The following is a 12959-nucleotide window of genomic DNA, read 5'->3' as shown; positions in this document are numbered from 1 at the left end:
GATTAGGTCATCTACGTGGCGCTATAGTCATCGCAACACATTGATTAACAATTTGATAAACAATGATTGGAGCGGAACGTGTAAGAGTTTAAGGAACCCCTTAAGCTTCAATCCATTGGACCCCTGCTGGATTAGATCATTTTCTATGAAGGAACAAAACTTTAAACTACCAAAAAACCATGTTCCCTACAATTGCTAGCCATCTATGTGAAAACAGTGGGAAAAAGCATATGCTTTATTGTATATTTTAATTGTCCTAACTGTATTTTCATAATTCTTACACACGGTGGTAATTTGCAAAAGAAAACAAAACATTTGTGATGACGGGTCCGAGTTAATTTGAGGCAGATATTATTAATATTGTTTCTTTATATAGTGCCAATCATTACGCAGCGCTCGGCAGAGAACGCATAAATCTGCAGTAATTTCAACTATTATTGGAAATGTTTTTGTAGCTGGAGATCGAAAAAAGGACGCCAGACATCCTCGTTCTTTCATGTATGTTGAACAAGTTCTACTTAGATGATTTTAGCTGTGGTTCTGCTACTGATGTGGAACTACAAGTCCTAGCATGGCACTAGCTTTACTTAAATTGGCTAATGCTCTTTACTTGACAAACATCCTGAACTCCGAGGTGTTGTGTGCAGGTGTTGGCCGGGGGCAGACAAATATAGTAACGGAGAAAAACAAAGATTAAACAGTATTCTATGTGCCAGGAAGCTCATTTATTTCATTTGATTTCCGAAAGCCCCCAAAAATTCTGAGCACACAGGTTGAAAAGTTTTCTGAGCTATTAAGCTGCCAATTCTGTCAAATTCCATGCAGCTGTTTTTCCGGAATCAACGCACAAAGAGAAAAAAGGTCTTAATTCTGGCAAAACTCTCAGGGTATCATGACGATTTATTTCCAAAAATAGTCAACCAGATTTAATGAAACTTTGGAAAATAAATTAGACCTGGAAAGGCTACAAAGTCCCTTTTTTTCATCCGGATCTAAACTCTTCCCTGCTAAGTTACAAGACACAGGCAGAAGAAAACACTTTGTATGTCGCGCTGACCCATTCGCTTCCAGACGTTACACGTTGTAAGAGAACTACAGGTCAGAGCTAATCATTATAACAGGAACAAGATCTCATACACTGTAGGAAGTGCTGACCGTAATGTACTATACTGGTCCAAATGGCAACTAGCAAATATACAATGTATTCATCCCATCGGCTGCTATGATGCTTTATGCATAATGCTGTGCGTTATTCACCAACAAAGCAATATTATCCGTCAGTGGGGATGATTGGATAACATAGCGCCAGGTTGACACATGTATGGTAACCATAGCAACCAAACACTTTATTGCACTACAAAGCGACTGATTAGTTGGTACAGATCACAGCGTATTTGTGCATCATAATATAACACACAGTAGAACGATTAAACTATTGCGGACTACTAAGGAGCAGCTCAGTGGTTAGCACTTCTGCCTCACAGCGCTGGGGTCATGAGTTCAATTCCCAACCATGGTCTTATCTGTGTGGAGTTTGTATGATCTCCCCGTGTTTGCGTGGGTTTCCTCCGGGTGCTCCGGTTTCCTCCCACACTCCAAAAACATACTGGTAGGTAAATTGGCTGCTAAAAAAATGACCCTAGTCTGTCTCTCTGTCTGTGTGTGTGTGTGTGTGTATATTAGGGAATTTAGACTGTAAGCTCCAATGGGGCAGGGACTGGTGTGAGTTCTCTGTACAGCGCTGCGGAATTAGTGGCGCTATATAAATAAATGGTGATGATGATGATAGATCTAGGCAGTAACTATACTAATCTACTAACAGATCAAGAGCCGGTAACGCGGTGAACACACAACTACAAAAGGTGACAAACAAGAGACGTCTTTAGTGGCGAGCCCTTACCACTCAGTGTGAATGGATGGTGGTAAGACACAGTGGCCCAAGACAAAATCTATTGTAACATTCTCAAATCTAGATTTAAAAGTTTACAAACATTTACTAGATTTAAGTCGGAAGTGGCTGGGGTCAAGCTAGCTAGACTGATGATGTCACCTGCAGCTCCGGCCAATCACTTCACTCCATCCAGTGACAATACCTGGCCATTTAAAGGTCCGGAGAAGCCTCACCATACGTCTTCTGCAAAACTTCCCAAGTCATTCGCTGAAAGGAAACAAGTTTTTCTTTGCAGTGTGAATAAAACATAAAAATCCCGTTGCTGTAGTTGATCATATAACCTTGATAATTATAGACAATCACAGGACATGGTGAATTTAGAAGTACTGCTGCTGTAAATTATAATATGATCACGGGGCAGCACTAGAGCTGGGCTGCTAAACATAATAAACAGTGTACCAATCCTACAAGCACATAGGACGAGATGGGGAACGCACATAGGTGGTGTATATTTAGGTATTGCTCTCCAGCTACAGATGGGTAAGAACCAGCGTGAGTAACACCTCTCACATCCCCCCAGCTGAGGGCTCACTGGCACACAAGAGGGCCAAGCTGGGACCTAAACACTTCCCAAAACTAAATCATTTCAGGAAAGGAATTTAAACCCTTCCGGACCAATAAATAAAGCAGCTCATCAGTTGCATGGGTCCCAGTGCCAAAGCCAAAGAGGCAGGAAGATCTGGGAATTAAAGAGATCAGCTCATAGTTCTATCATCCACAGTACAGGAGAAAATACAACCAATTTCTAGTAAATCCATTGACATCATTTACCAAAATCCCCAGGCAGTCTCCAGAGAAGAGATACATGGGAAATATGGTCATAGTGCATTACTAACCCAGGTGGAAATACCCAGAATCCTCTGCTCACAGCTCCCTATGTATAGAACCAAACGATCTGGTGATGAGCAATTCCGTTATTACAGAAATCATCTTTATATTATACCCAGCGCCTGTGTGTCTCTGCCTCACCCAGTCTAAGATCCTTCATAACAGCCCCCTCCCCAATTAGGAGAAGCAGAAACGTTATTTCTGATGTAAAACAGTATACATTACAAAACGCAATATATGCTCCTCTGTACTGCTGTTTAATACACACACATTCCCCGGATTTAATAGCTTTGAATATTTTAAATAAGTTCTCATCCAATACTACAAAAATAATTAGTTGTGTGTGCGATTAAGGGAGTCAACGTAGTGCAAAATCTGTACCGGTCCCGCACTCCTCTCTAACCGTCGCACTATTAAACAGGCCCCGCACTTAAATACATATAAATTAATAACAATGGGAATATGAGCGTTAATGAAGGTGTACAAGGAGATTATTGGCTCCGCTTACCTTTCTATGGTTATTTTTATATACTAAGGAAAATTCATTAAACTATCCATACATTTTTGTGGGTCCAAGAGAGAGGTCAAATCAATCTTTCTCCATTGCTAGAAAACACATTGACCTCCACAAAATACTAACGTTTTTCTCTTCACCATCACTTACACAACATTAATTTTCCCCAGTGGACGACCGGGTGCAAATCACGAAACCCCAAGTGTAAGCTGTATGAAAGACAAAGAACTGAGGTTTTCACCCCAAGGATGGTTTCCTGTAATCTTCAGCCTGACGTCTATGTAAATAACCGCTGACACCCAGGTGAGCGGACAGAGCATCTAATGTCCCAGATGAGCCTTCCAGACGTTTGTTAGTAAATCAGGGTTATAATGAAGCTGCAATTGTTATTCACTTGTCAACATTCTGCAGCTGTTTGGCAGAGAGCGGAGCGGTTATATTTGGATTATTCTACACAAAAATAACTGAAGAATGAGAGCACTTACTTTACCCTTAAATGGCCTGATGGAGCAAACCACACATCACTGAATCAGCCACACAACACAACAAATAGGAGATGTCAATATATATATATATATATATATATATATATATATATATATATATATATATATATATATATATATATATATATATATATATATATACACACATATATATATATATATATACACACACACACACACACATATACACACACACACAGATAGAAAAAATTAAAAAGTGCCAAATCAGACTGTTTACTTGAGACGAGTCATCTGGACACAGACGCATCTGAAAGAATTCTGTGTGTTTCGCGGCTTTCTCAAATCAGGTTTACATTCATCCTATGTGTGTACATACAATAAGCTGGATATACCACTAATACTAAAGCAATAATATATATTGTCTGATAGTTGTACCCTGGTGCTATGGGGTAAGTACTCTTCTTAATCAGCTAGGAGGGTCTCTCTTTTTTGTGCACAATTTTAATGAAGTTGTATCAAGTTTGTGATACATAAAACATTGTAATCCACAGTAATACATAAAACAGGAGAGCTCTCAGTTCACACACAACATTCATAAGTTACAAAACAGATAAATGTAACACTTATTTACAGTAATTTTATCTAATGTTTTTATGTATCATGTGTTACATTTATCCGTTTTGTAACTTATGAATGTTGTGTGTGAACTAAGCACACACTAGTGTTCTGTATCACTACGTATTACAATGTTTTTATGTATCGCAACTTCATTAAAATTGTGCACAAAAAAGTGAGACACTCCTAGCTGATTAAGATGAGTGACACTTACAGGAGTACTTGCCCCTTACCCTTAGCACCAGAGAACAATTACCATACAATACAAACACACACACACAGTGTATTACATTGTGTAAAAAAAAAAAAAAAAAAAAAAGAAAAGTATTTTAGTGTAAAGTGTAAATATTAAGGATATTAACAGTTACCGAGGATTATGCCATTGCATACATACAAGGCCGCAGTTTAAGTGTAACGGACACAAAGAATACTAAATTGAGGACTGAGCATGTTAAAGAAGATATAATTTATAACAGATCAATGCTGCTTTGCATATACAAAATAAAACCATCTTATGCCAGAGTTTGCATCACTGACGTTAAGTAACAGTCCTGGCTCTCGGAATATATTCAGCCCTGAAATTACTCATTGATCCTTTCTGAGAAAAGAAAAATAAAAAACATCTAAAGGTTGGAATTTTACAGCAACATTTAATGGGTGTCTGTTCCTCTGGACAGACCTTCTTGGTCCCAATTTGCCCCGTAAATCGTGTGTATTAATACGGCTGAGCAGAAAACCTTACAGGTCCTCCCAATTCCTGTAATCTGGAGGCCAGGAAATTGGATGTATGGAAAACATGACGACTTATCTCAATAAGAATGTGCCCAGATTTGAATGAACATTAAAGCGATGCAATATGTTTGAACAATTACAGCAGCCACGCAACCACCTACAGCGTCTGCTCTCCCTGGGGTTTTGCAAGGATTCGTGCCTCACCTTTCACATGCGCTCTGCGTACATCTGGCTACACTACAGAAAGCCATGTAACCTTAAAGGGACAGTACCCACCAAAACAGGGTCTGCAAAACACACATTTTGCAACATTCAACTTCAATACTCCAACGTCTGAAATATGCTTCCTAAAAAGTTATTATTGTAAAATCAAGAAAGTATTATTCTTATTTACTAATTCAGATAAAATTTTAATTGGCAGTTTTAATTTTACTCCATGGTAAATCAGCAGCCAAAGTTATATGGCAACTTATTTATTGGCAAAGGCTATTATTATTACCATTTAATTATATAGCGCCACTGATTCTGCAGCGATGTACAGAGAACTCATTCACATCAGTCCCTGCCCCATTGGAGCTTACAGTCTAAATTCCTTAATGTACACACACACAGACAGAGACACAGACTAGGGTCCATTTGTAGCAGCCAGTTAACCTACCAGTATGTTTTTGGAGTGTGGGAGGAAACCGGAGCACCCGGAGGAAACCCACGCAAACACGGGGAGAACATACAAACTCCACACAGAAGTTAGTTAACAATACTTATGACAGACGTCTTACTAGGAACTAGGGTGACCAGGTGGGTACAGTAATTACTGCTGATGCTACAGCTGGGGACACACTAAAGCAATTGTCACACGATAAAAAAGACCTTTAGTTCCGATATTGCATTAGTGTTCACGCTCCTACGGTCATGGTTTATCATATACCACACACATCCTATCGTCTCAATTGATTTTTTAAACTGACTAAAATTTACCATCAACATTGGAACTATGTCGGGCAAATATGGCAGTGTGTACGCACTCACCACCAGCAGTGTAGGCAGATATCTGTACAGTCACCATCTTTTCAGCAGATGGTTATGAGAGATGAAGATCACAGATCTGAAGGTAAATCGTGTAGGTGTGTACACAGGAATCGCCATGATCAGTCGTATGTGAAATAGTTACAGAAATCACATCTGAAGATTACATAGGTCTGTACTCAGCTTAACTCTTGGGAGTCACATCTACCTATTCTTCTGGCTCCTTTATTTTATCTAAATTGGAGCTTGTCGTTTTTATTATTACGAGGACTACAAGTCTCATGAAAATATTGTTCCTTATTTTTCTTTTATAGGAATCCTTACGGATTTCCCTTAATGACATATTCAGTGGTTCTACCAGTCAGTTGTGGTTAACAGACTAAGGAGAGGCTAAAGAGCAAAGAGCTGGATCTGGAATTGGTGCACGATGTAGTCCAGTTACTAGTTCATGTTCTACAAATAAACCAAATGTTTCTACGTTTAAAATATAACTTATTAACTTTTTAATAAAAGTTATATTTTAAAGTGTTCAAACGCTTAGTTTAATTGTAAAACATCAACTAGTAAATGGACTACATCGTGCACCAATTCCAGATCCAGTTCTTTGCTCTTTTTCCTCTCCTTAATCATCATTTATTTATATAGCGCCACTAATTCCGTAGCGCTGTACAGAGATCTCACTCACATCAGTCCCTGCCCCATTGGGGCTTACAGTCTAAATTCCCTAACACACAGAGTAGGGTAAATTTGTTAGCAGCCAATTTACCTACCAGTATGTTTTTGGAGTGTGGGAGGAAACCGGAGCACCCAGAGGAAACCCATGCAAACACGGGGAGAACATACAAACTCCACACAGATAAGGCCATGGTCGGGGATTGAACTCATGACCCCAGTGCTGTGAGGCAGAAGTGCTGACCACTGAGCCACCGTGCTGCCCATTATTACATCGATTGGTTCCTGAACCCTAGATCATTTGGTCTAACCGTAAAAAGAATCCACCCTAGGGAGTAGCGTATCCTCTGTGACTGAACGGCTCTGCAGGAACCATTACAGCTCCTGACGCAGTGTGTTACAACATGGCGGCCGGACCCGTGCCGGGTTTGGCTATAGAGTGGCTCTGACCGTAGTAACAGGACAGTGTATTATAGTGGGGTGCTCTGTATTTGTGGTGAGGGGCACTGGCTGTACATGCAGCAGATGGGGTGTAATTGTAGTAATATATTACCTCTTGGCATGTTTATCACTACACCCCAAAAACATTTTGCACAGCTCACAAAACATGTATTGGAGCACACATTCCTCTCAGGGGGGCAGGGTTCACCTCACACGTCCCGCATGTCATGTCCTAATGCTCAATTATCTTGTTTGTGCTGTTTGCTTACTGACACGCCTGGAATTCACAGATGTCATTTCTAGCTCATTATCCATGTTTGTGGATTTATGTTTCTGTTATCGGGCCTGAGTCATTAAGGAGAGCAAAACATACAAAAGGAGAACATTTGCACCTGGGCAAAACCATGTTACATTGGAGGGGGAGGTAAATTTAAAATGTAGGGACAAATTTATATTTGGGGTAGGGCATGTCCTAGATCAGGTTTAAATTTCAGTGTAAAAATTAAGCAAATTTGTGTTCTACATGACAAAGCACACAGTATTTTATGTGCAAAATAATACAATGTAAGGGGTGCAAATTATTTTAACATGGTTTTGTCCAGGATCAAATTTACTCCTTTTTTTTGCCCAGCTCTCCTTATTGTATCCATGTATGTCATATCTTAAGATTGTCCGGCACTATGGAATCAGCAGCAGCCTACAAACACTGATAATGATGTGTGTAATAATATATTTTATACACGTATATACACTCACTATTCAGTTGTGTGGCTGGCTACCCCTGTGCGTGTTGCTAAATGAAGGCTTTTGTCAGTAGTACATCACCAAATCCCCACCTCCTGGCATGAACGGTTTTGTCTCACTGCACCAGAACTTCCTACAGATGCAATGAAACAGCCTGAAGATATATACGTAAATATAGGATCTCTATATACATTCTTTATACAGGGGGCAGACTGCTGTATAATCATCTGTATTTGTAGAACGGTCTATCAGGGAGAAGTGACCGCCAAAATATACGGCAGCATGAAGTAAAAGGACCACCGAGGCAAAACGTGAAGATCTTCGTATATAAAATATGAATGTAAACTGTAAGCTCCTACGGCCAGAGTCTTCTCTATCTATGTCTCATGCTATGCAGATTACCAGTTCACATATCTGTATCACACAGCTGCTATTGTGACTTCTTGTATTAATGTATTTGTTTTGATGTTTAATTGTATTTATGCATCTGTGCGCTGTCTGTCCTGTGAATCTGTAGCGCCTTATAGCGATGATGATTGTATGATACACAGTATTATCCCTACACTTATAATGGACTTTAGTGGAGAGTGAATTTCTAACAGTATTTCGACTAATGTTCTAAAAAGCTTCAAACATGGAAAATAAGCCACATGTGATGACAACAGTACAGTCTGGGCAGCACGGTGGCTCAGTGGTTAGCACTTCTGCTTCACAGAACTGGGGTCATGAGTTCGATTCCCGACCATGGCCTTATCTGTGTGGAGTTTGTATGTTCTCCCTGTGTTAGCGTGGGTTTCCTCCGGGTGCTCCGGTTTCCTCCCACACTTCCAAAACATACTGGTAGGTTAATTGGCTGCTACAAAAATTGACCCTAGTCTGTGTGTGTATGTTAGGGAATTTAGACTGTAAGCTCCAATGGGGCAGGGACTGATGTGAGAGAGTTCTCTGTACAGCGCTGGTGAATTAGTGGCGCTATATAAAGATGATGATGATGATGATGATGATGATGAGTCCCCTCTCCACTAGTTAACTTAAGACACAAATAAAGATCATCTCCAAAAATACTGCAGAATTTAACCTAACAGTTTAAATGAATAATGAGACGGGGCCTAAGGCGGTGTAAAATTGGACTTTGATGACTGTTTTACAGTTTGTGCTCTTTACGGAGCATCCGCCAACAGACAAAACTAGACACAGACTAATTATCAGGGGATTTTGCCGTTTGAGAATCACCCTTCGTGTCAGCTGTGATAGAGAAGCTCCTCCCACCTAACATGGCAGCCTGGAGAACACACACGTTAATGTCAAATATTGAATTTACTATTTAAAGTGTACATAAGGTCCAATACTCCATACTCATCCTCCTCGACCTCTCCGCGGCCTTCGACACCGTGGACCACCCCCTCCTGCTGTAAACTCTTCTCTCTCTCGGCATCTCTGGCTCACCTCATACCTTGCTAACCGCTCCTTCTCTGTTTCCACGTCTGGTTCTTCCTCCACCCCCTCCCCTCTCCCTGTTGGAGTCTCTGTTCTTGGCCCTTTACTCTTCTCGCTCTACACTTCCTCCCTTGGGGCTCTCATCTCCTCGTTCGGTCTTCAGTATCACCTATATACTGATGATATTCAGCTCTACATCTCTTCTCCTGATCTTTCCTCCTCCCTCCTCTCTCGTGTATCTGACTGCCTCTCAGCCATCTCCTCCTGGATGTCCTCACGCTTTCTTAAAATTAACATCTCCAAAACTGAACTCATTGTCTTTCCCCCACCCAGACTCCCTTCCCACCACGACCTCTCTATCATTGTTAACAACTCCACCATCTCCTCTGTCACCCAACTCCGCTGCCTAGGAGTCACTCTTGACACCTCTCTCTCTCTTTTGCCCCCCACATTCAATCCCTCGCCCAAGCCTGTCGCTTCCAACTCCGTAACATTGCCCGCATCCATCCCTTCCTCTCTCAAGATGCCACCAAAACTATCATCCATGCTCTCATCATCTCCCGCCTCGACAACTGCAACCTTCTCCTTACTGGCCTCCCCTGCTCCCACCTCGCCCCCCTCCGCTCTATACTCAATGCAGCTGCAAGACTCATCTTCCTCCCCTCTCTGTCTTCCCTTACACTGGCTCCCCTTCCCCTACAGAATCCTTTTCAAACTCCTCACAACCACTTACAAGGCTCTCTCCCAGTTTACTGCCCCTTATATCTCTAACCTCCTCTCCATTGACACTCCCGCCCGCTCCCTGCGCTCGGCCAATGATTGCTGCCTCTCCTCCACCCTTATCTCCTCTTCCCACTCCAGAATCCAAGACTTCTCCCACGCTGCCCCCCTTCACTGGAACGACCTCCCTCGCTCCATCCGCCTCTCACCCAATCTGTGCTCCTTCAAGCGGGCACTTAAAACTCACCTGTTCCTTAAGGCCTACCAACCATCCACTTAACCTCTCACCTTTTCTGTTTCTCCCTGGCCCCTTTTTTCTCTCCCCTTTGCTTCACTGGCTCCCTTCTGTGCCTGATTTTGTTTACCCTACCTTATGATGTAAGCTCGTATGAGCAGGGCCCCTCTTCCCTCCTGTCTCCATACCTGTTCTTCCGCTCCATCTCTACTGTATTTGCCTGCCTGGAGTTTCTGGAGTACTGGTACTTTGAGTTTATTGTTCTGTACCGTTTTTACCCTGTATAGTCTACTGTTTGTACCGTGCTGTGGAAACCTTGTGGCATCTAACAAATAAACGATAATAATAATAATAATGAAAAACCTATGAAGAGGCATTATGCAGATGTTTGACATCTACGTAACCTTGATACCTCATGTAAGCTACTGCTATCCGGTATCAGCCATTTTAAGCACATAAGTTCCCTACAGCGTCCTTCAATAGGTTACGGAGCTTGTGTGCTCCTACTTCAGTGGCTCAGTGGTCAGCACTTCTGTCTCACAGTACTGCGGTCATGAATTCAATTCCTGACCAGGACCTTGTCTGTGTTTAGTTTGTATGTTCTTCCCGTGTCTGTGTGGGTTTCCTCCCACACTCCAAAATTACACTGGTAGGTTAATTGGCTGCTGATTAAATATTAGTGTATGTTAGGGAATTTAGACTGTGAGCTCCAATGGGGCAGGGAGTAATGTGAATGACATATATTCTCTGTACGGAACTGGTGGCGCTATATAAATACATGATGGTTATGAACTGATAGAAACCATTTATCTTCACTTCTGATAAGCTGACACGTAGAGTGGAGTGTATATAGCAGTACTCTAATATGATACAACTGGAATGTGAACCAAAGAAACTTTTACAAAAAGCATTGACCACCGTTCTCTCAAGGTGGTGGGATCTAGACATTGTTTTGTTAAAAAGTGAATGCCCACTGTGCAGATTTGCACCGAGCAGCATATTCTTAATTTCACGCAGCATAGAGGGAAACAGATGTCATTATATATATATATATATATATATATATATATATATATATATATATATATATATATACACACACACACACACACACACCTATTTGTGGGTGGGGGGGGATTTTTGTAAACGTGTGACTTGTGTAAAAGATGTGCGAGTGTCAGTCAGTCAGTGTTTGATATGATCGTATTGCACACATATGAGAAAACAGTCATGAAATGTTAGTACGCAGCTGGAGAAATCCCAGGTGGCCGACATGTGTGAGTATTGTTAGAGATTCTTCTGATGCTATTAACTGCACCTCTTCCCCGCTGCTAGATATTAATGCCCCGCTCCTGGATTCTGCCATGCAGTACTATGTATAGGCATCAATCTGACAATCTTCCATAGAGGACATTGTTTCAAATATGCAAAATTGTGTCAAACAATGTGCTAGATAATTATGTGCATGTCTGTGTGTGACGTGACAGTATAGTATACATGCAAATCAATGTGACTACATTACACTATGTCATTGTGTGATGTGACACCATCTTACACAAGTCACCATAAGAGTTTAAAAATGCATGATGTGATTGTATTAGACATATGTAGCTGCAGACATATTAACCAGTGTGACAGCATTACATATATGTGACAATATTATGTGCATGACCTTACATGTGAATGATTACATACATGCTACCTGTTACATCTGACAGCATGATATACATGTGATATGTTACATGTGGCAGCTTTACATACGTGAAAACAGGACATTATGTGGCAGCTTTACATACATGTGGCATGTGACAGTAGGACATATATGTGATATGTGACAGGACATATATATGAGACTGTGCAGGGACGCTCAGTGCACTCTGCTGGACGTTACCGAATTTAACGGTGGCATCTGCCAGACACCGGTCCCACTTCCTCCCGAGGTCAGACTCCGACATCTTCACCAGCTGCAGCGGAGCGGGCGCCAGATCTCGCGAGATAACGGCCGGTCCCGGCCTAGGCGGGGTCTAGTCTCGCGAGAACAGGCCGGAGCCGCCGCTTCTCTCTGGTAGTCAAGGTTACCCTGAGCTCCCGCACCACGTGGTGCTGACCTTGGGACTTTCAACAACTTTATTGCAAGTGACAAATGGGAATGGCGGACACTCTTCTTATGTCAGCATTTGTATGTAACAGTCACGTTACTAACACTGAGAATCAGTCACAGTATCACCCTGTCAGTAAGAGACACAGGCAGCTAACCCCTTCCTATAATGACACAATGGGGCTGATGCTGAGTTGGGCCATACTTGCCAACTCTCCCTGAATGTCAGGAGACTCCCTGAAATAGGGGTGATCTCCCTCACTCCCTGAAGAGTCTGGCATTCTCCCTGATGCTGAGCCAGTACAAGACGTGGTTGGCTTCGCCATCTGTGGCATGATGACACTGTTCAGAAGTTGTGTCCTATGTCCATGTATTGATGCCTATGGAGGTGGCCATTTTCATGGAGACCAAGATTTAATCAAGGACTGACAGGTAAGACCATGGTTGCCAACTCTCCCGGAACGTAAAATCCCGAATTT

At 41.7% G+C, this 12959-nt stretch overlaps 1 protein-coding gene across 1 annotated transcript in view; it reads right to left on the bottom strand.

Moving 5' to 3' along the window:
* MICOS10 (mitochondrial contact site and cristae organizing system subunit 10) overlaps positions 1-12411 on the bottom strand; it is a 34831-nt gene extending 22420 nt beyond the window's left edge. The window contains exon 1 of the mRNA XM_075191491.1: positions 12274-12411. Within this exon, the coding sequence (XP_075047592.1) occupies positions 12274-12337 (64 nt within the window). The 5' untranslated portion in view covers positions 12338-12411. The remainder of the gene's footprint in view (positions 1-12273) is intronic.
* Between the last annotated feature and the right edge of the window lie 548 nt (positions 12412-12959).

The sequence above is a fragment of the Mixophyes fleayi genome, chromosome 11 (assembly GCF_038048845.1).
Source record: "Mixophyes fleayi isolate aMixFle1 chromosome 11, aMixFle1.hap1, whole genome shotgun sequence".
Taxonomy (NCBI): Eukaryota; Metazoa; Chordata; class Amphibia; order Anura; family Limnodynastidae; genus Mixophyes; species Mixophyes fleayi.
The sequence above is the reverse complement of the archived record's forward strand: the minus strand, read 5'-3'. Positions and strand labels throughout refer to the sequence as shown.